Source organism: Erpetoichthys calabaricus, chromosome 10 (assembly GCF_900747795.2).
Source record: "Erpetoichthys calabaricus chromosome 10, fErpCal1.3, whole genome shotgun sequence".
NCBI lineage: Eukaryota > Metazoa > Chordata > Cladistia > Polypteriformes > Polypteridae > Erpetoichthys > Erpetoichthys calabaricus.
Genome location: NC_041403.2, coordinates 67,141,353 through 67,166,167, shown reverse-complemented (window position 1 = coordinate 67,166,167; position 24,815 = coordinate 67,141,353). Strand labels below are relative to the sequence as shown.

General features: G+C 39.4%; 1 protein-coding gene across 1 annotated transcript in view; it reads left to right on the top strand.

Moving 5' to 3' along the window:
- Positions 1-1,717: 1,717 nt before the first annotated feature.
- pde4dip (phosphodiesterase 4D interacting protein) overlaps positions 1,718-24,815 on the top strand; it is a 264,076-nt gene continuing 240,978 nt past the window's right edge. Inside the window, exon 1 of the mRNA XM_051933237.1 lies at positions 1,718-1,879. Coding sequence (XP_051789197.1) covers positions 1,845-1,879 — 35 coding nt within the window. The 5' untranslated portion in view covers positions 1,718-1,844. The remainder of the gene's footprint in view (positions 1,880-24,815) is intronic.

The following is a 24,815-nucleotide window of genomic DNA, read 5'->3' as shown; positions in this document are numbered from 1 at the left end:
CAATAATAAATCAATAAGCAATACAATAAAAATAAACAAATCCTCCACTCCACCTAGCAGCTCTGTCGCACTCCCTCCCAACTCCGGCTCAATCTGCTGGGTTTCCCACAGTCCTTTTTATAGTCCTTGACCCGGAAGTGTTTCTGTCCTTCAGTCCATGTGATTCCATAGCACTTCCAGGTCAGATAAAAAGTTATATTTTTCTTCAGCCCAGAAGTACTTCAGTTCTTCCGTCCCCATGATGAGGTAGTACTTCCGAGCTATAATAGAAACACTTGTGCCTCCCTGCAGCATCCCCTGGCGGCCCCCATGGTATCCAGCAGGGCTGTGCAGCCATATTCCATAGTCCATAATGCCCTGCGGGAATTCGGGGCACCTCCATGTTGCAGGGAGGACTCCCTCTAGCGGCCTGGGGGTGTTGGCCGGGATAAACTGCTGGCCATCCCTCACAATAGATAGATAGATAGATAGAGCATTTTAATTTCTTGAAACTTGTATGTCAAAGTGCACTGTTACAAATAATGGTGTTTTTCAGAACGATGTCATAGGAGGGGACATTTAAACATGGCAAGGTATACCCCCCCCCCTGCCCCTGCCTTCCCATGGGACCTGCTCTGGATAAGTGAGTCAAGAAAAGGGATGCTTGGATAAATAGCTGATAACTGATTTGTGAAATACCAATGGGTTTGTGATTTTGAAAGGGCTCTTGCTGCATACAATAACTCGGGCTAAGTTTGGGTTTTCACGATCTGTTAATATCCTGCTAGGTAGCCTGCTATCATTACAGATTTCTATTTGTCCACATATTAGGAACCTTTTTCAAAGCCCAAAGGACCACTTTCATATATAAAGAACCCTTCTCAGAATTAAATGGCTTTTTGTCAAGCAATCGTTCTATGATGAACTACACAACCCAGTAAAGTACCATTAAAGAGCTGTTATTTTTAAGAGTGAAATGAGGATGTGACAGGTAAAAGTTAATGTATGCAACTAAAAATTTCTAAAAATAATTTCCAGGTTTGCAATAATCTGTCCCTTATGTCTTTCAAATACCAACATTTTGCTTGTTTCTTTGCTTTACATACCATGGGCTATGCATGTGGATGTCATAGTGGCGCAGTGTTTAGCCCATGGGTGATTTGGCTGACCGGTAGCTATCTGACCGGGATTTACTTGTCTGAGTTTATTCAGTTTCTTTTCCCAATTGAAAAGGCGAGTAAACATATTTAACTCGTGACTGTAAATAATCCATCATCCACATATTAATCAGTGAATCTGGGGGAAAAAACGGCTTTCCCACCAGAGTTCTGTTCCTGCCTTTGATCTGCTTATGTCAAAATTGTGTTTCACAATATGTATGACCTACTTTTTAGCACGATTTTGATCTCTAATGTGAATTTCAGCTGTTTAAACAATTACATTGTTCCGACATTTTTCTAATAATAATAATGAAGATTAATGGCCTTCATTAGTAAGGTGTTCCTTTAATGGCTCAGGTATTTCTGCAGCCTCTTAAGAAGCTGCAGCTCGCTTATTGTTGCCCGTTTTTTCTTGATTACATGTTGTCGGTCATCGTTATCATCACCAGAACATGAAGCAAAACGGCGAGCTCCGGTGAAGCGAAATCCTCACTTCGCGTAGACCGTGCAAAGCAGAGGGGGCGGCGGAGAGGGGGGGTGCATGCGTAATTACAACAGAGGGGGGACAATGAGATGAGGAGCGCATCTTCAATGCCGCTATCCAGGCCTCTTCGCAGCAACTGGGGACAGGCGAATGGAGGGATGACAAAGCGTGACACTGGAGATTCGGGGGTCCTGCAAAGTATCTGAATATTATCCGTCAGAATGCAGCGGGCACAATCCTGGGGTACGGCACAAAGGTATGGAAAGCCAATGAATAACGCCGCAGTTCTTGATCTGAAAAGCTTCCTGTGATTGCTTAATGTTATGTTACATATTTTGGTTACCTGGACTTCATAAGATTCATTTCCATCATCGGTGATTTGTACATCTACATTTAATTAATATTCGTGTATTCGTGCTGCTGATAATTACGAATTTCAACCTGCCTCTTGGCATGGATTGCATGTGGACTGCCCGCGGTCCTAGCGCCTGAGAATTTTGAATACCGTGCCTGCACTATACCTAATAATTCAAGTGTGTCAAGACGATTTCAAGTATAGCCAGCTTCGTCCACAGTAGAGGTACAGGTGACTTATTTAATGTGACCTTCCCAGCCCCTTGCTTATGTATCCAAACATCGATCCGTTTTGTATGGGGCTTAAACATATTTCACATAAATTATATAATATTGTGTCGATCTCGCCGAAGCACCGCAGACACTGTGGATATGGCTTTCTAAAATTGCACGTTCAATAAAACTGCAAAACGCTTACATCCCAGCAGAAAATATGCCCAAAACATCAGATGTAAAATTACCCTGTCGTTTGATGGAAAAGGATCGACATCAGAGACTCGTAATCTTGGTGGCTCTTTTATCATCTTAATCCTACATGAATGCTTCTCCCTGGAGCTGCAGACGAGCCAGTAATGTTTTTTTGTATTTGGCTTTGCTTGTTTGACGTTCTTGATCTTTAAATGTGTCGTTACTTGAGCTCCTTATCAGCCACATAGCGCCATGTGCGCAGTGTTCTATTGTCAGGTAGAAGCGCAGACCCCTCTAGGTAAGGCAGCGCGACTTGCTTGGAGAGACCGGCGACTCCACATGCAGCTCTTAGATTCAACTGGAAAGCCCCCAAAGTCTCTCATACAGCAACCTTGAATACGGACATGGTAGTCTGCTTGTGTACGTGTGAAATTTCCGTTAATATGCATAAAGTGCCTCGTGATGGTGCTTACTGTTAAAGGTTGCTTAATAACGGGCACTAGGAACATTTTTCTCCTTAAGACCTATTTATCTGTTTTGATTTCTGTGTCTCTAAACTAAGCCAGTGTGCGTTTGTGAGGATGTTCACCTGAAGCTGTGTCCTGGAGGGGCCTGGGTCTCCTAAAATCCACCACCAGCTCCTTGGTTTTGCTGGTGTTCAGTTGTAGGTGGTTTGAGTAGCACCATTTAACAAAGTCGTTGATTAGGTTCCTATACTCCTCCTCCTGCCCACTCCTGATGCAGCCCACGATAGCAGTGTCGTCAGCGAACTTTTGCAGGTGGCAGGACTCCGAGTTGTATTGGAAGTCCGATGTATATAGGCTGAACAGGACAGGAGAAAGTACAGTCCCCTGCGGCGTTCCTGTGTTGCTGACCACAATGTCAGACCTGCAGTTCCCGAGACGCGCATACTGAGGTCTGTCTGTAAGATAGTCCATGATCCATGCCACCAGGTATGAATCCCATCTCTGTCAGCTTGTCCCTAAGGAGCACAGATTGGATGGTGTTGAAGGTGCTAGAGAAGTCCAGAAACATAATTCTTACAGCACCACTGCCTCTGTCCATGTGGGAGAGGGTTCGGTGTACTGACTATACTTCCTTAGAAGGCTGGCGTCCTTCAACATCTGCAATAAGATGCTGCAGATGTTCTATCAGACGGTTGTGGCGAGTGCCCTCTTCTACGCAGTGGTGTGCTAAGGAGGCAGCATAAAGAAGAGAGACACCTCACGCCTGGACAAACTGGTGAGGAAAGCAGGCTCATTTGTAGGCATGGAGCTGGACAGTTTGACATCTGTGGCAGAGTGACAGGTGCTCAGCAGGCTCCTGTCAATCATGGAGAATCCAATGCATCCACTAAACAGTGTCATCTCCAGACAGAAGAGCAGCTTCAGCGACAGACTGCTGTCACTGTCCTGCTCCACTGACAGACTGAGGAGATCGTTCCTCCCCCACACTATGCGACTCTTCAATTCCACCCGGGGGGTAAACATTAACATTATACAAAGTTATTGTCTGTTTTACCTTCCCAGCATTATAACTGTGCAGAGTTTTGATTGTTATTTTATTTTTATTTTTGCATTTTTGACATGACAGTAATTGGGGTTAGGTAATTTTGTAGATTCAAGTTCTCTGCTTATCTCGTACTTCTATTTTCCTTTCAATATAGTTAAACATTGTTCACGTCCTGTTTTTAAACTAGTCCACTGCCAGTTGTTTCTACATGGCTGCCACCATTTTGGGAGACTTTGTTGTGGTTAATAACCTGGTTGCTACCATATGATAACCAGAAACATGCAACATGTGAAGACACTACTGCAGCAGTATAGTTGTCCAAGGTTGTGGATACTCAAAAAATGTTTCTCAGAGCATGTGTTTGAGATTTTATTTAGGGCTAAGACTTTTGCTTGTAATAATGGATTTTAGGGTTGGATTAGTGCTAAAGTTTAGGTGCAGATTCATTTGACTTTCTGATTTTGATTTTTCACTGTTATTAACAATTACAATTTTTGCTTTTCGGATCAAATGGCCCTTTTTCATAATAAAAAAAAATCTGCTTTGTCAATTGTAGCAGAACACCTGTCAGTTTCTTCTTCTCCACTCTGGTCTCTCTTCATCTTGCAGGTTGGTAGCAGTACTTTGTGAAAAAGACTTTGATTCCGAGTAGCCTTGGTGGCAACTGCGCCCCTTGGCAGCTTTGGCTTTTCATTCTGGGGCTGCAGGGATAAAGAAGATAAGGCACTGAATTGAAAAGTGTGATATAAGAAATTTGGGATTTGTGATAGTTTGTATCTCCAAAGCGACTCTTCAATTCCACCTGGGGGGGGGGGGGGGGTGTTAAAAGTTAACATTATACAATGTTATTGACTGTTATACCTGCCTTCCTCTCTTCACCTTGCATTTTTTAACTTGCACTGCATTCTCATCACTCTTTAATTTAATATTATTTCTTTATCAGTATGCTGCTGCTGGAGTATGTGAATTTCCCCTCGGGATTAATAAAGTATCTATCTATCTATCTATCTATCTATCTATCTATCTATCTATCTATCTATCTATCTATCTATCTATCTATCTATCTATCTATCTATCTATCTATCTATCTATCTATCTATCTATCTATCTATCTATCTGTAATGAACTTTCTGCATGCAGTGCCAGGCTCATTACCTCCTTGCATCTGTGGCCAGGATGGGCACCACTTCCTGGGATCTAGATGGCAGATTGGACAGTTCTGGCTGAATAGAATAATTGATGGATCATTTGTCATATATTACATATTGTTTTTTTGTTTTATTTTTGAAGCAAAACATTTCCTTCAGGCCAGTTGAACAATACAATTTGTCCAGCATGTTCTGGGCTGGACCTTGGGTCTTTTCTCAGTGTGCTCTGCCTTGTATACCTGTTAAACCATGCCCATACCTAAATGCATGTCCAACCCTTCTCATCTATGTTAACTCAGAGATGCGGTGGTTCTACAGCAATGATCTACCATTTTGTTGAGCTCTTTATGCTGTCATGGTGATTGAGTCTAGCAATCTCACAGACGATCATCATATAGGCAGCTTGTACCTATTATGCCATTCTTTCAATTACTACCCAGAGACCAGGATCTGAGAATGGGGATGTAGACTGATTGTAAAAATTAGACGTTTTGTTGAAGGACTTACCTTGTCTTTATTACCATTACAACATCTGCAAAACTGCTACTACTTCATGATCGTCTCTGCCATCACTTACAAACAAAACCCGAAGGTCCCTGTGCTCCTCCACATGGGGCAGCTGCCTACCCCTTACCTACAGGAAGATGCCACTCTTTTCCCAGAGCTAACTATGACATCAGGTTTGGAGGTACTATTTCCTCAAAAATATGCTCGATAAAAATATTTCCTTATGTAATTCTTGTATTTCACTCATATCTTCTTTATGTCTCTGCTCTTCTTTCATACCTTTGTGTGTTCTCTCTGATTCTTCCAGTTCTCTCTGTGACACTTACAATATCTAAGTCCTTCTTTTCTAAGATGGCTGATTTCCTCATCTGCGGCCTTGATCTTCATCCATAATTTTACACTGCCAATAGCCAATTTCAATCTGTTTTCCCCCACTTTCTCCTCGCCTATTCTCTTTCCTTTCCTTGTGGTTTGTATTTTATATGGATGCCATAGTGCTTGGTGCTACTACCTCCCAGCTCCAGGATCCAAATTCAAACCCAGTCACATTCTCTGGTAAGTTTGTATGCCTTCTCTAGGTTTCTGTGGGCTTTCTCTGGTGTCTTTCCATATCTGTAACACATGGATGTTAAGACAATTAACACCTCCTTACTGATTAATTGTGAGCATAGGTGTGTATGACTGAGTGTGCCCTGCCATGGCCTGAAACCAACTGTAGTTCTGTGTTTGTAACGCGTAGAGTTTCTGTGAGAGGCTCCAACTTCTTAGGCTGTGTATCATTGGGATAAATTAATACAAAATACTTAATGTCAGTGTCTAAATTTAGGGGCATATAAATGCATAACACACTAATTCATCTATACAGTTCTTGGCTTACTGCCTCCACTAACCTGATTCAATTAAATGCAATTTTTCTTATGAAGTACATTTCTACATATAAGCTCTGCAATACTCTATATAATTACATATACAGTATGGCAAAAATTCAACAGAAAATTATATAAAACAGAAACACAAACATAATGTTGGATAAAAGAAAAGAAACAAGAAAGCATGGCAATATCACATCATTCTGCACTGTAGCCTTCTTTTCCATGCCATTACAAAATGCATTGTCTCAGTTTGGATTCCTTGAGGTAAACCACTCAATACATCATAACTGTCTATTGCAGTTATTTTTATTTATTTTTTTATTCCATTTCATCCAATGTTTAAAGAGTCTGAAAATGCTAAAGTATTAGACAACCAGTTTTTATATCAACTACATGGAATTTACCTTTATTAAAGATCATATTTATTGTGTTCATTCTGTCACAAAAGAGTGGCATGTTTATATTTTTGTAGTCATCTCTCAAATGCCAAGTATTCCCTAAAGATTACCTCAAACATCTGTGGTGCACAAACACTCTGCTTGCCATGGTGTATGTCTAAGAGTTTCCTTTACCATCTTCTTGCTGAACTGTTATTGTTAAATTCCTAATGCTACTGTATCTTTGTTTTATAGGAAAGCTTTTTTATTTACTTTGCATATTTTACTCCATTCTTCTTCTTTCCTCTTTTCATTGTCTTTCCAAGCAGTTTTTCTACTATATAGCTCCAGTCCCATCCCAAATTATTGTTTTCAGTTGCATGCCTACTGTGCTAACTACACTCTACCCTTCCTTTTGAGGAGTATGTGTCCCGTGATGTTAAACAATTTGGTGGTTTATATTAATTTTACTCAAAATGTAGATAAATGAATAGATATTTGCAAGTTATGAAGTCTGTGTACTTTTGGATTTTAAATTCCTGAAGGAATTACATCTGTTTAGCTTTCATCTTCATTATGGTTTACAATTTTGCGTTTCCTGCTACCACTGGAATTAGGTGCCAAAACCCTTTGTTGCTTCCCAACTTAAACCTTTATCTTTTGACCCAAGGCTTTGTTCAAGTAACGCAGTGTAGGATTAGCTAGGAGGCAAATGGAACTGTCTCTTCTTAGTAGGATCCAGAATAAACACTGAAAATGCCTGGTAATAACATATGTACTAGCTGTTTGGGAGTTTGTCAATCGTGTCCACATGAGAATGTATCATATGCAAAGTGTTACAGCTGTATGAGATTTCTGGATTCTGCTTCATGCTATGGGTTTTCTGTATGCGTGGAGGATAGCTGTGTTTTCATACTTTGTTAAGTCAAATCCGTTCAAAGTTGGGGTAAAACTCTACCAATGGTGTCTCATCTCCTGTCTGTGATTTTCGTGAACAGGATAGCAAGGCAAAGTCAAGGCTTATAGAGTATCCAGTCTAAGGATCTGAACATAGCAGTGGTTGTGTTTGCAGTTGATGAATCAGGCTGTGATTTCTAGTGTTCTCTGGAGTGGTTTGCAGCTTTGTGTGGTGGTCAGAATGAATGCTTCCAAATGTCAGGCCATAGTCCAGAAGTACTTTAATGAAGACTTTAGGTATCATGGTCTTATTAACTAGACAGGGTTGAGATAACTGAAAGACTGGGGAAATTTTTAAGAAAACTGCATGAGATTGAGTTTTTAAAATGGGACCTAACTTCTTGAATGGAACTTTAGATTTACCAGTCAATTTATATTCTCTTCCTCACCTGGCCATGACTAAAAGAATGAGACTCAGGACAGAAGTATCTGTCAGACTTACCAAGATTAAAATATGAAGCATCTCACAATTTATTTAAGAACCGTTTGTGAAGAAGTATGGTAGTGAAAGACTCCACCAGGCATTCCAAAATCATTCAAGCCATAATTTATAATTCTGGATTGGCCATACATGTGACATCCTTAAGAGCTAGTACCTCGCTCAAGGAAGAATTATAGTGGTGCATCTTCATGCTTCTCCTAATATTCTAGGTAGAAATGGCTTTGAATATGAAATCTTGTCCTAGCAGTCAGTACTCACAACAAGTCATCATAGATGAGGATGGGGAAATAATTTGAAAGAAAGAACCTAGTCTATAAGCTCTTCATGTCACTTTCTATGTGTTTTGTGGTGCTTTAATGGTGATCACATACAAGTCATGCTTTTTTGACCACTCACCTCTCTCTTGAATTCAATTTGCTATGTTTTTAAACATTCAGAATAATTTTCTCTATAAACAAGGGGGCTCTGCCCCCTGCTCGCTTCGCTTACCGACCCCTGGGCGGGCGCTACCCGCTAGCCAATCTGCGGAATGCTGTTTGTGTATGGGGAAGCGGATGTACAATTTAAACAGATTGTTATTTTCATGGGAATTGTTACATATGCATAATAGAAGTAACTATTTTACATTAGAGCGAGTAATTAACCATAGTAAAAAACAGTAAAATGTAATAAATTGAAAGAAAATTATGTTTCATGTTGCGTAGAGGTATTTGTTGTGTTATACGTCTTCGTTCTGTTTGGCTTTGAAATTAACACGCAAATACTTTTTAAACTTACACTTTTACTGTAAAACATTTACAAAAACAATATTTGGAATTAACTTTTCATCAATATCACATTGAATATTGATTCCGTTTTTGGACTTATATCGTGAAAACGCAAAGTATAACTGCCTGTGAGTGAATATTGTTTCTTTCTCTCTAATAAATAAACCGACTTTTTTGATTGTTTGTCCCTGTGATTTGTTAACTGTCAAAATTTTACATGTCAGAATTGTTCGAACAATTTTAAATACAATTAATCTTGTCCTATTGCATAGTCCATCATTCATACATAAATTATCCATCCATCCATTTTCCAACCCACTGAATCTGAACACAGGGTCACGGGGGTCTGCTGGAGCCAATCCCAGCCAACACAGGGCACAAGGCAGGAACCAATCCCGGGCAGGGTGCCAACCCACCACAGGACTACATAAATTATGCAATAACATTATGATACATCCTTCTTTCAACAGTAATTCGGCTGGTGGAAGACAGGACAGTGTTAACGGTTGTAGATATTCAACGGGATATTGTAAGTTGATGTTTTCAACTACCACACCATCACCATCAACTGTTTCAGCATAGTCTATTGATACGCATTTAACTAATTTGCAGTGTAACCGATCAACAATTTTCGCGTTAATTTGTTTGACTTCATCATTTTTTGGTGCTAGGATTGCCTGTGTACTCACTTCTTCTGTTGATAACCCTTCGGGATGAAATTCTTCAATGAGATTTGGACATAATAAGTTTTATTTTTATTATATTGGAAACTTAAAATGAGGAAAACGTAAAAATTTATAAGAGCTGAGAGTGCAGGAACTGTGTCTGTTAAAAGCATTGACACGAATGAGAGGTGAGAGGACAGTGGGCGTGGGCCGTTAACCAGAAATGGTTGAGAGGAGGGCTGGACTTGGCAAAATCTCTTGGCTATAGTCTTGTCTCGCGGGACTTGAAAAAGTCTCTTGGCAATAGTCTCGTCTCAAGATTTTCTTTTAAATTAGGGAGACTTGTCTACATGTTTTTTTTTCCAAGTGTTCATGTTTTCCACCATTGCAAAAATACATTATGTATGTTAGGATAACTGGTAGTTTTTAATTGGCCCAGTGAAAGGTCAGGGAAAGGCGTAAGCCACCAGCGCTTAAGCAGCATGCCACTATTACCAGGTATATGTAACACCATACAATACTATCATGTGTGCAAAGCTACTAAAATGATAATGATAAATGAATCATGGCTTGACTCAGGCCACTGATCCACAACGTCTGTCAGTTTCAACTAGGCATCACAGATGACTTTTACATTATTGGAATGTCACTGCCCATGGTTAACAAAAGCAGCTTCATTCTCTCTATTGCAGTATAGTCAGTTTCTCTGAATACGTTATTAGAACTGGACACTGCTGCAAATTTCCTGTTTATGTTGGCAAAAGCATGCTATATTTTATATATGTGCACACACACACCATATGAAAACTGGATGCAGCACCTTGCTGGTTGTTTAAAGGCTTCCAGCACAGTGGGCATAATGGAATGAATCTTGGCTGAGATATTCTTGACCTGTCGGCCAATTCCTCAAGAAGTGACAAAAGCCAATATAAGCTGTCAAGCAACCAAAAACGTTATTTAAGGCAAATATGGAGCATTGACCCATGTAAAAAGGAGCAAAAATACAGTCTGTACATCACATTCACTACTTTTGAGATGTAATATGTTTGTACATTATAATAACGGCTTAGTAATATGAATTATTACACAAGCGAGTTGTCATTTAGCTGTTTTAATCTGCATTCCCTTACTTGATCAAAGGTGTCGTCATTTCCCACTTTCTCCGAAATGTTGCATATAAATTGCCATAAATATATGCATGTTTCCCCATCACGTTTTCTTTTATAAATCCTGACATATGTGTGGAAAGTTGTGCAAGCACATTTCAAGCCTTTTTTTTGTGCAGATGCAAGCTTTATAAATGAGGCCCTTGGTATTTTTATAAGGTTATCCTAAATAGGTCCTTGTAAGCATCTTGTGAGCATGTGCTCTGTGTCTGGTGCTACAGTAAACAATCTTTTCATAACAAAACCTTAACATTTGGATATACCACATTTATAGTACTTTATCATCATTCAGATATTTACATTTTTGTTTCAAATACAGCAATGAAAACTGGAGTGGGACCTAATTTAACTCTGTTCCCTAGGTTTCAAAATCAGGCCTAAATGATAATAAAATTAGAAAAGTGGTTGCTTAGTGTTACTCGGTGGAATCTTCCTAGCCTGTCAATGGTTATTAGTCACTCAGGCAGCCTGTCGTCACCCCCCTCCTTGCTTCTGATCTACAGAAATGAAATGGTTTAGCCCTGCTCAGCAATATTCTGGAATGTTTGTTTACCGACTGACTGCTTGCCTTTGCCAGTGCTCTTTAGTGCCCAGTAGAGTTTGTGTCAGCTAATGAATGGCATGTCTTCGATAGTTGCTGGGTTTGTACAGCTGCTCACACACAGCAGGAGGAATAACATGAGGAGGGAACAAAAAATGGCTCAAGGTAATTAGAGACTCAGTGCAAAACTAGGGCTAACCACATGGTACATTGGGCTTTAAAAGGCCAGCTTTTGAAAAAGTCTCATGATTCCTGTTATCACCACTATGACCCAAAGAAATGACTCCCTCTTCCAAGTGTCACAGACAGAAGTAGCTGTGAGAAAGAGTTGCAAGTGGGACAGCTGCTCACTTTGTTTAAAGTGCTATTTTTGATATTAATGTGGAAAATCATTTTCTTAGAGCAAAAAATAAACTGTGTTCTCCCCAGTATAACTCAGAACAGCCCATCCTGTATGAGCTATCAGTACATCTAATCAGCCTCCCTTTCCATACTTTGACAGTACACCTCAATGACCTCTAGTCACCTTGGGTTTTTAGCAGGCAAGGTCACTCAGATTCAAAACAGGACTTAGTTATGGGTTGGAACAATAAATCACTGTAAAGGTGACATAAAACTGCAATTTCTTCAGCTTCTCATCTCTAATCAAGGAGATGGCAGCTGATCTGCTGGTGGAAGTATCTTAAAACATGCACATCTGTGCTTTAAAATACAGGCATCCATTAATCTAGCTTTTTAGTTTCGATTCGCAAAGCTCTTTGGGATCATTTTCATGTACACTGCTAAACTTGTTGTCACCTGTGCATATGCAGTTACCATATTCCAACAGCATACGTATTTTGCTGCAGAAAAAAAAACATTCATGTTCTATTTCTGAACATGTTAATTCTGAAATAGCATTCACACAGACCTATCTGAGCAACATGGAGCACAAACAAGGATGGGGCAGCAGTTCATTGTGGAACACACGCAATGTGCACACTCATATTCACTCAGATACAGTAGCTTTACTGAAATGAGTTGTGTGTGCAAACTAAAACTATGAAAAGTGAACTCATAATTCACCAGTTTGCATGGCAACCAAAACCGGGATTGTTAGAATGAGGCACAAGGATAGAGCCAGACCAGGATGGAACACCCATTCTTCACAAAGTGCATTTATGTACACTTAAACACACTCAAATTTGTGGCTTTGCGGATTTTACTGTACCTTTGAAAGCCTTTATTGTTAATTGAGCCTTACGTACACAATATTGTTGGGCAGTCTATTAGTTATTGTCACTGCATGTAAGAACATTACTAAACTCCACCTCAACATTTTCTTTTGAAGTATCTTGTCTTATTCTGTAAATACATATTTTTTATTTTTTAATTTGTATTTATTTAGCTTTTTTTTTCAATAGTGCATTACACTCTGATGTTTATAGAAACTACTATTCACAAATTTCTACAGTTATAGAGCTGGCAAATATAAAGCCTAAGGAACTGAATGATTAGCTTTGTTCTTTAAAGAGAAACAATTAATGCAGTAAATTACACTGCTTGTATTTATTACACCTTTAACATCTACCTTGACCATCCATCCTGTAACAGCCAGTTGTGCTGTGCTCTAGCAATGCTTGCTTTGTGAATGGCCTTATGGAATGATTCCTGTTAAGATCCATCCATCCATCCATCCATCCATCCATCCATCCATCCATCCATCCATCCATCCATTCATTTATTTCCAAACCCACTTAATCCAGTTTAGTTTGTTTGCCTAAGATCTTATAAAATAAAGGTTAGGTGATTAGTTCTTTCTTTAAAAAGGATCAACTACTGCAGTAGTTTTCAGTTGCGCTATTTAACTTTAACATAAATTCCCACAAAGGCTAACTGACCATATTGTGTTTTTTCTAGATTTTGCTGATGCTTTGAATTTAAAAGGCTGGCCTAAAATTCCTTGTCAGGTTCAATGCAATGCAGTTAGAAGAATGACTTTTGCATTGCCTAAATCCCAGAGGTTGCCAAATGAAGGCACTACCTGGATGGTACATGACAGAAGGAGGTCCCACAAAAGTTTCCAAAAATATGGGAGACAGCCACACTGGCTAGTAGGGGAATTCAGGGTCCACTAGGATGTGGTGCAACCAATACATGTGTTGGGTACTCCAGAAGAACAAAAGACCAGAGTGACGAAACTGATAGGTGTTCTGCCACAATTGACAAGGCAGATTTTTTTTTATTATGGAAAAGGGCCAATTGAAAAATCAGAAAGTCAAATGAATCTGCACCTAAACTTCAGCACTAATCCAACCCTAAAATCCATTATTACAAGCAAAAGTCTTAGCCCTAAATAAAATCACAAACACATGCTCTGAGAAACATTTTTTGAGTATCCACAACCTTGGACAATGTGAAAGTACATGACGCTGACCTATATACTGCTGCAGTAGTGTCTTCACATGTTGCATGTTTCTGGTTATCATATGGTAGCAACCAGGTTAGTAACCACAACAAAGTCTCCCAAAATGGTGGCAGCCATGGAGAAACAAACTGGCAGTGCGCTAGTTTAAAAACAGGATGTGAATAATGTTTAACTATATTTAAGGTTTAAGGTTTCTTTATTTAGTCATGTTTACACAAGAAAACATGAAATTTGCCTTCTCAGTTGCATCTAAGAACAGACAGAATGAAATAAAACAGACAAATAGAAACAAGAAAGGTTAAGGTAAGGCAGTTAGATAATACATATTTACACCAAAAAAAAAGGTTACAGGATATATATCAACAACCTTAATCATTATCTCTGATATTTCTTATTGAAAAGTCATATGGCACTAGGAAGAAAGGAGTTTCTGGAGCGATTTGTGTGGGTTTTCAAAGCGACTATCCTTCCTGATTTACTGAACTTTAGTTCTACATGTAATGGAAGACTGTCATCAGTTGAGATGATTTCCAGTTTCTTTAACATTGCCCTCTGACACACACTCGTCAAATCATCTACATCAGCCACAATAACTTTAGCTGCATACTTTTTAATCTGCTAGAGCTTTTTTGAGTTTTGGTTTGTCAGACTATTAAACCAGGCAATGAAACTGAAAGTCATCACAGACTGGATCATACTGCGATAAAAGGACAACACGAGGTCCTTGTCTACTTTAAATAGTTTGAGTTTATGGAGGAGAAATAAGCGCTGGTTGCATTTAGAAAATAATTTTTTTTTGTATCTGTATTCCAGTTAAGATTGTTATCTAGGTAAGTTCCTAAGTATTTATATTCAGTCACTATTTCTACCTCCTCTCCCAGAACTACAATAGGTGAACATACAGATTTCTGTCTCATAAAATCAAATATAATTTCTTTGGTCTTTTTTACATTCAGAGTGAGAGAGTTTTTATTGCACCAGTTTACCATACAGTCCACTTGATTTAGATAGTGGCTTTCATCCTCCCCAGATATGCGTCCTATGATCATGGTGTCATCCGCATACTATTATCAATCTTTAATTTAATATTGTTTTTTGTATCAGTAAGGTGCTGCTGGAGTATGTGAATTTCCCCTTGGGATTAATAAAGTATCTATCTATCTATCTATCTATCTATCTATCTATCTATCTATCTATCTATCTATCTATCTATCTATCTATCTATCTATCTATCTATCTATCTATCTATCTATCTATCTATCTATCTATCTATCTATCTATCTATCTATCTATCTATCTATCTATCTATCTATCTATCTATCTACTTGATAATGGAGCAGTGGTCATTGTTCAGTCTCAGGTCACTTGTGTACAGAGTAAACAGTAATGGTGATAAGACCCCTGCGGACTTCCTGTGTTTGAATGAATAACTATTGAAAAAAGTGTCCTGAACTTTAACTGTCTGTGAGCGGTTTAAAAGAAAGTTCTGAATCCATAGTGTAATAAATGGGTTTACATTCATACTGTTCAATTTCCCAATCAGTATATGAGGCTGTATAGTATTGAACGCTGAAGAAAAATCCAAAAATAGTGCTCTGACATATGAACCAGGCTGATCAAGAAAGGTGTAGATTTGATGTAAGATAACAAGCAGAGCATCTTCCACACTTCTGTTTGCATAATAAGCAAATTGATTGTTGTCTTGAAAAAACTTTGTCTCTTTCATTAAAATGTTTTTCACCAAATGTTCAAAGCATTTCATTGGAATAGATGAAAAGCCAAGCGTCTTGCCTGAAGAAGGGGCCTGAGTTGCCTCGAAAGCTTGCATATTGTAATCTTTTTAGTTAGCCAATAAAAGGTGTCATTTTGCTTGGCTTTTCTCTACATTCATAATGGATAACACTGTACAACACCCTAGTACTATTGGAATAGATGTAAGTGCCACTGGTCTGTAGTCATTTAAACAGCTTGGCCTAGAAACCTTAGATACAGGGGTAATGATTGATTGTTTCCACAGATTAGGTACAATACCACAGGTCAGAGACCAGTTAAAAAGCAAATGAAAAACTGGAGAGAGCTGCATAGAGCAAGACTTTAAGAGCCGACCTGATATGCCGTCTGGTCCCACTGCACTGTTTGTTTTGGCCTGCCGCAAGCTTTTCTCCACTTCAGTTAAACTGAACCCCATCACAGCAGAATTTCTGGTATTTTTATAAAGCATCTCCTTTATTTCTGTATTTTGGGTGCTGAAATCACTTGTTTCAAATCTGGCAAAAAAGTTATTCAGTTCATCTGCTAAAAGCTTGTGGTCTTTGTCAGCTGGAAAATTCACATTCTTTTTAGAGCCCAGTCCTGTAATTGTTTTTAGTCCCTTCCAGACCTGCTTTGGATTGTTATCATTAAACCACCTCTTGATTTTTTTCCCCATACATTTTTTTATTTTGTTTAATTAACCTGTTAATCCTTTGCTGTAAAATTCGCTTATCTTCTATCTTATTTTCTTGATGTGCATGTTGCTTTTCCAATAGTAATGCTTTAACCTCTTTAGTGATCCATGGCTTACTGTTTGGGTACAACTTGACGGTTTTTTCCTTAATGATCATAGACTCACAAAATTTCATATATTCGCTGACAGTGTAAGTGGCCTCATTCAGTGACTGTGAGGATATCAGCACATCCCAGTTTGTACTGGAGATGCATTCCTGCAGTTCCTGCAGGGTCAATCAGAGAAGCTTACCTATCATACAGTAATCAAGAACAAGATCATGTGTGTGTTTCTTGGGTTGTCTGTTTACTTGGTTACATGTATTTCTGCATATGTTCACTATGGCCCATAGTTCAATTTCTTTTATAAAAGCTTTTTTTTTTAATCTTTTTGCCTCCTTGGTGTTATTATGGCTGTGGAAGGTGCCACAAGGTTCCCATCCAATTACAGTATTCTGCATTCTTGTGTTTATGAGAACATTCGAATGATCTTGACAAGAACAGGCTATTCAGCCCAAAAAAGCTTGCCAGTCCTATCCTCTTAAGTCTTCCAAATAATATCAAGTCTATTTTTGAAAGTCTCTAAAGTCTTACTGTCAACCACACTACTTGGTAGCTTATTTCAAGTGTCTATCATTCCTTGTGTAAAGAAAAAATTCCTGATGTTTGTGTGAAATTTACCCTTAACAAGTTTCCAAAAGTGTCCCTGTGTTCTTGATTAACTCATTTTAAAATAACAGTCTTGATCCACTGCAGTAAGTCCCTTCATAATTTTAAACACTTCAATCGTGTCTCATTTTAATTACCTTTTTGCTTAAAATGAAAAGGCTGAGCTCTTTTAATCTAATCTCTTTTCATTCTAATCTCATAATTCACACCCTGTAGCCCTGGAATGAGCCTAGTTGCTCTTCTCTTGACCTTTTCTAGCGCTGCTGTGTCCTTTTTGTAGCCTGGAGACCCAAACTGCACACAGTACTCCAGATGACGCCTCACAAGTGTGTTATAATGCTTCAGCATGACCTCCTTGGACTTGTACTCCACACATTGTGCTATGTAACTTAACATTCTCTTCGCCTTCTTAGTGGTTTTCCTACTTGTAACATCAGAATTACAACTTTGTTTTGTTTAGAGTTTTTTTTTCCCCAAAATTACTAACAAAAATGGAGCTCAGAAAGGTCTCCTTGACCACTGCAATCACCTGCAAATATGCTATCATTTTATGTACAAAAATGAAGAGGTATAATGCTATTTTTGCATGGTTTATTTAATACACAATACCCTTTAATCAATAAAAATGTATTAACTGGACTTTGATGAGTGGTCCGTGGTGATGGTATAATTTTAAATAAATAAAGGTGCAGGACTCAAATCAGATAAGGCTGTTAGCAGGCCCGCTCCATTCCCTGGTTATTTGGGATACCTGGCCAATCCTGCGGCATACACTTGCAGAGGTGGGTGGATCAGTCAGACACCTCAGTTATGCAAATGCACCCAGTTACGTAGGAGTGTTAAAAAGAACCTGCATTGGACAAAGGAGATAAAGGAAAAGTGAGCCCAGGATGAATGAGTGAGAGAGAATGATCAGGAGCAATAAAGAAAGGTGGAGGTTGAAGGAAGGGATGATGGAGGCAGCAGACATGTAAGCAGTGTGCAGGTGGATTGAGTCAGGCAGCCCCAAGGGAGCACAGGGCAAATGCTCAAGGGAGCTGAAGAGGGTCTACTCCAGCTGAACATGGCCATAGATGGAATGACCCAATCCTCATAGCAGGCTCCCACATAAATCCAGGAGCGGTAGCAGGAGACAAGGGGAGCAAGGTTCAGTTCAGAGAGGGAGCCTGGTGGGGTGCCTGTGCCCAGCAGGGACACGAGCCTGGATAGAGAGGAGGCTGTGTCTGTCAACAGGATGTCTCCTTATGCTGAGAGATCTCTGCGGAAGACATCTGTTCTTAGAAGGAGGCACCAGAGATTATACATCTTTGACTGTGCATTTTTAAAAGATTTTACTTGCTGCAGATTTTAACTTTGTTTATCTAGATATGTTTGAGAAGATTTGTTTTGATTGGTTGATTTAATAAAAGCACTGTTCACTTCATGCACCTACCCCTTGCTGTAAGTGTATGTCCTCATTGGCCTGGCTCATCTTGATTATGACTATCTATGGCTGCAGGTTCAAGAGGCTGCATGGAAGTTACAAGGGAGTGTGAAGCCAATAAATGTATGAATGTATCTCTCTATTTATAAAAAAAAAATCTTCTTGGAAGCAAAAACAAGGCTACGATACGTGATCTTCTCGAAAGACATTTAAAAGACCTGCGAGATTTGCCACGGTGCATCTCGCAGGGACCGTAAACATGAGACTTGGTGCCAAGAGATTGTCCCAGGGCTGTAGCAAAAATGACAGTGGCTGTACAGGCTTTAAAAAGATCGAAGGGCAGCACGACAGCAGTCCCCCCGCCGACAACGCGAGCAGCGTTATATGTCCTGCAAGAAAGAGTTTAACCACACCCGGGGCCAGAAATAAAGGAAAAGGATTGTATTTACAACGTCACGCGAGACCAGGCAGTGAGCCATCATTTAAAAGGAGTCCACAGACCTCTAACCAAGCAGTTGTTGGATTGCTTTTGGCAGACAAGCATCATGTGTTCCCAGCTCTTAAAACAACGACATGCGACAGGCAGAAGAGACAGCTCGCAAGCAGCAAAAAGACAGCAAATGATCCAAAGGCATACCCTTAGGGTGCGTTCAGCCGCACCCCCCCCCCTTCACAACATGAGCAGCATTATACGTCTGGCAAGAAAGAGATGTAACCACGCACTTGGCCGAAAATAAAGGACAAGTATTGTTTTTACAAAAGTTTTTAAAGTAAAACTGAAAATAATGCATATGTAACAATTCCCAAGATAAAAACAATCTCTTTAAATTGTAGATTGCCTGCCTAAGGTAAAGTCATCCCTGATGACTGGGGATGTGGGAATGGCAAAATGGGGGAGGCAGCTTGATGAATGAGGTCTCCAGGACTTAAAACAAATCCAAATCATATTATGTGATATCATCTAATGTGAAATTCTACTCCGTACTTCTAATACTGTATTGAGGATTTATTCTGTTCTGTGTATTGTATTGTATTGACCCCCTTCTTTTTGACACCCACTGCACGCCCAACCTACCTGGAAAGGGGTCTCTCTTTGAACTGCCTTTCCCAAGGTTTCTTCCATTTTTTCCCTACAAGGGTTTGTTTTGGGGAGTTTTTTCTGGTCTTCTTAGAGGGTCATGGCTGGGGGGCTGTCAAGAGGCAGGGCCTGTTAAAGCCCATTGCGGCACTTCTTGTGTGATTTTGAGCTATACAAAAATAAATTGTACTGTATTGTATATCCGGTAAACCAAACACGGGGGTGGGCGAGCGAAGCAAGCAGGGGGCGGAGCCCTCTAGTACAGTATTAAATTTAACGAGACAAACAATGTGAAAGATTGAGGCTACAAAGAGGATCCCCATTTCTTTGCCATAATCAAAAACATAAGTTGTCAAAGAGCAGTTGAAATAACAGACCATAATTCAGGTGCCCATGTTAGCTGTTCCTCATGGGAGTGATGTACAAAATGACAGCCTCCTTCCTGTCCGTATATCATGAATGATTACAATGGGCAGGACTGATTGACTGCTCAGCAGTGATGTCATTAATTGTTGTCCAAAATAACAAGGGAACTGGAGATGTGGTTATCAACTGAGAGGGCTTATTCTCTCTTAACCTCTGTGTCTTCATAGCGTCCGCCACAAAATACTCACCCAGCTCATATGTACAACAGCAGGTCAAGTCAATGTTTCTGTCCAGATGCCCAAGAACATTTGTTTATACCACACATTATGTTATTTGTTCAGGGTTTTCTTGTTATTATTATTATGTTTCAGCCAGGGTTCCTTCCTTGATTGGTGTTGAAATTTGTTTTTTATGTCTTTTTTGCTCATGTTTGGTTCATTTGGTTTTGTTAATATTTTTATTTATGATTATTATTTGCATTATTTTATGTTTTTATTACTTTTGTATATTTAATTTTTTTTATGTATCCATGCTTCTACTATGTTTCATGTGTATTTTGTGGGTAGTTCCTCAAGAGGTGGGGACTCTTGTCCATCACCATCACAGGACTGCCTTCAACCCTATAAAACCTGAGTGAACATTCAGTCCCTTGCAGTACATTGTGTTTATATGCTGGGTTAGACTCAGCTCTCTTTTGATTATTTTAGTGTATTTATTTATTTGCTCTGTTTTTTGAACCTTTCTTTGGAAATGTGCATTTTAGATTTGTTTGCTATTGGATTGCCTATTTTTGAAGGCAAATGTTTCTGTGCCTTTTGTGCTCCACAGAGCTTTTTCCTACAGAGCATTTTTGTGTTATAAACTTTTCATTTTATAAAAATGTTTGCTTGCCCCATTTTTATACAAGCCAAAGGTTGACAGACCCTTCCACTTGTGGGGCTTTTTTGTAACATTATTTGGGACTTTGTTTGGAGGAACTTCCTAGTTCACAACAAATGCCATGTATATATTATAGCAGTGTTTCCCAAACTCGGTCCTAGGGACCCACTGTAGCTGCAGGATTTTGTTCCAACCAGATTCACAATAAATGATAATTGAAAATAATTAATCTTATTTAGTCAGCTGGGGTTTTTTCCCCTCTGTTCCCTTACTCTGCGTTAAGAAAAGCACAGCAGAATTTCTACATTATAAGACATTTAGAAATACAGTTAGGTCCATAAATATTTGGACAGAGACAACTTTTTTCTAATTTTGGTTCTGTACATTACCACAATGAATTTTAAATGAAACAACTCAGATGCAGTTGAAGTGCAGACTTTCAGCTTTAATTCAGTGGGGTGAACAAAACGATTGCATAAAAATGTGAGGCAACTAAAGCATTTTTTTAACACAATCCCTTCATTTCAGGGGCTCAAAAGTAATTGGCCAAATTAAATAACTGGAAATAAAATGTTCATTTCTAATACTTGGTTGAAAACCCTTTGCTGGCAATGACGGCCTGAAGTCTTGAACTCATGGACATCACCAGATGCTGGGTTTCCTCCTTTTTAATGCTCTGCCAGGCCTTTACTGCACCGGCTTTCAGTTACTGTTTGTTTGTGGGTCTTTCTGTGCAAAGTTTAGTGTTCAACAAGTGAAATGCATGCTCAATTGGGTTAAGATCAGGTGACTGACTTGGCCATTCAAGAATTTTCCACTTCTTTGCTTTAATAAACTCCTGGGTTGCTATGGCTGTATGTTTTGGGTCATTGTCCATCTGTATCATGAAACGCCGCCCAATCAATTGGACTGCATTTAGCTGGATTTGAGCAGACAGTATGTCTCTGAACACCTCAAAATTCATTCGGCTGCTTCTGTCCTGTGTCACATCATCAATAAACACTAGTGTCCCAGTGCCACTGGCAGCCATGCACGCCCAAGCCATCACACTGCCTCCACCATGTTTTACAGATGATGTGGTATGCTTTGGATAATGAGCTGTTCCACGCCTTCTCCATACTTTTTTCTTGCCATCATTCTGGTAGAGGTTGATCTTGTTTTCAACTGTCCAAAGAATGTTTTTCCAGAACTGTGCTGTCTTTTTTTAGATGTTCTTTAGCAAAGTCCAATCTAGCCTTTCTATTCTTGAGTATTATGAGTGGCTTGCACCTTGCAGTGCACCCTCTGTATTTACTTTCATGCAGTCTTCTCTTTATGGTAGACTTGGATATCAATATGCCTACCCCCTGGAGAGTGTTGTTCACTTGGTTGGCTGTTGTGAAGGGGTTTCTCTTCACCATGGAAATGATTCTGCGATCATCCACCACTGTTGTCTTCCGTGGACGTCCAGGTCTTTTTGCGTTGCTGAGTTCACCAGTGCTTGCTTTCTTTCTCAGGATGTACCAAACTGTAGATTTTGCCACTCATAATATTGTAGCAATTTCTCAGATGGGTTTTTTTCTGTTTTCGCAGCTTAAGGATGGCTTCTTTCACCTGCATGGAGAGCTCCTTTGACTGCATGTTGTCTGTTCACAGCAAAATCTTCCACATGCAAGCACCACACCTCAAATCAACTCCAGGCCTTTTATCTGCTTAATTGATAATGACATAACGACGGACTTGCCCATACCTGCCCATGAAATAGCCTTTGAGTCAATTGTCCAATTACTTTTGAGCCCCTGAAATGAAGGGATTGTGTTTAAAAAATGCTTTAGTTGCCTCACATTTTTATGCAATCGTTTTGTTCACCCCACTGAATTAAAGCTGAAAGTCTGCACTTCAACTGCATCTGAAATGTTTCATTTAAAATTCATTGTGGTAATGTACAGAACCAAAATTAGAAAAAAGTTGTCTCTGTCCAAATATTTATGGACCTAACTGTATTTCTATTTTTTGCTATAGCTTTAAATGCTAAATTCTTTTTTGTTGTTTTCCTGTTATTTTTTTCCCCTTTTCTGTGTAGGCTACCCCCTTCATTGTAACTTAATAATGACAATTAACAATAAGCAAACATACACCCGAGTGAACAACACTAAGTGATGAAAGACTGCTGCTGATTCAGCATTAGGCCCATTAATTAGTCAATAATGGAATGGCAGAATGGAAATCAGGATGAACATAAATAAAAAGTAAAAAAAACTTAACTTTAACTAAATTGTTTTAACACACTTTTGTAATTTCTTCATTGACCCCAAAACACAGAAACTGGGTAATAAGAGCTTACTTAATTAGGCTACATTAGTCCAATTAAAAACAGAAGTTGGTTGGATTAAAAACCTGCAGCTCCATGGGCTCCCCAGCAACAAGTTTGGGAACCACTGTATTAATAGTCAAGCAAGAGCATACACAAATCCAAAATAAATGTTGGGGTTGCCCCTTTTAATAACGGCATTGGCCAGGCAACAAAGTAAACAGGCACATGCTGGCGCAAACTCAGGAATATAAAGATCAGGCAGTAAGGCCTCCAGAATAAAAGTTGAAGAGTAGTCAAGACTCAGGTTGGAGCTCCATCCAATGGTCGTCTCTTTCTCAAATGAGATGCCACCTTTTGGGGATGGCTTGATCTTATGGTCCTAGGACAGGAAGGAATAGAGTCAGTTGCCCTCAGATCTGTGGGAGGAAAAAGATGATGCTGTCAGCGACAGTGCCCCCTTGTGTCCTGGCATGGTAGCGCTTAACTTTTATGAGCCCAGAAGTTGACCCTCTCATATATATATATATATATATATATATATATATATATATATATATATATATATATATATATACAGTATGTATAAAGAGAGAGTGATGGAATCGGGGCCACTGCCACCTAGAGTCCTGGGCGAATAAACCGTCTCCAGAGAGAGTTCTTCCCTGTCCTTCCCATTTGTCGTGTCAGGGAACGTACCACAAATATTTCTGGTCGGGACACCTTTGTATCTGCTTGGGGCTTCCTGCCCAGGTAGGGAATCTTCCCCTCTGCTTGGGATGTCTGTCCATCCATTAGGGCAGCCTTGTCTGGGTGCGACAGCCTTCCCTCTCTTGGCCGGGATGCCTTTATGTTCACTCTGGGCCTCCCATCCGGGTAAGGGATCCTCTTGACTCCTTGACGGGATGCCCATCCATCCCATGTGCCACCTACTATATATATATATATTTATATATATATATATATATATATATATATATATATATATATATATATATATAAATATATACAGGAAAGGAACACAAAAATTCAAATGTCAGTTCAATTAATCTTGAAATTTATTTAAATAAAAATAAAACTCCAGCTAAAAACATGTCCACTATCCCGGCCATGGGATGCACAATGTTTCTAGATCTAGTCCTTTGGTGGTACATCATGCTGTGGGGTATTAGTGTCACTTCGGCATTCATGACCACCAGCATTGTGTATGTTCTCCAGCAATCAGGTACTCAGACCTTTCTTCTTGCTGATCCAAGTCACGAGTCCTGCTGTCTTGTAACCCAGATGGTCACACAGCTATGATTCCAATCTACTTGCCAGCACCATGATCCTGCTCACTGAGTCATGTTCTGTTCTTTTATGTCATACAGGAGAGATGCCGTGCCTCAGAGCTCTCCACACCAAGATTTGCATACAGTAGTTTGCCGTTTCTTGCTTTTAGCTAATTGAATGATTTGAGTGACAAAGGCTCCTCCCCACCCTCAATTGGATTAAGTGGGTTTGAAAACGTTATGTTATGCTATATGTAATAATAATAATAATAATAATTCATTACATTTATATAGCGCTTTTCTCAGTACTCAAAGCGCTATCCACACAGGGAGGAACCGGGAAGCGAACCCACAATCTTCCACAGTCTCCTTACTGCAAAGCATCAGCACTACCACTGCGCCACCTGTCATATGGCCTCAACTGAGCATTCATTTTTTTTCTTGGTCTGACTAAAATCCTGTAGAGTGGAATCAAAAGACAACTAACGTGAATTGATTAACCAATTAAAGGGTAAAATGTTGGCTATTAAAAATATCTCAGTATTTTCTCATGGATTATTGAGAATCACAGCACAATTAAAGGCTTCTTAGGAGACCTACTCACACATA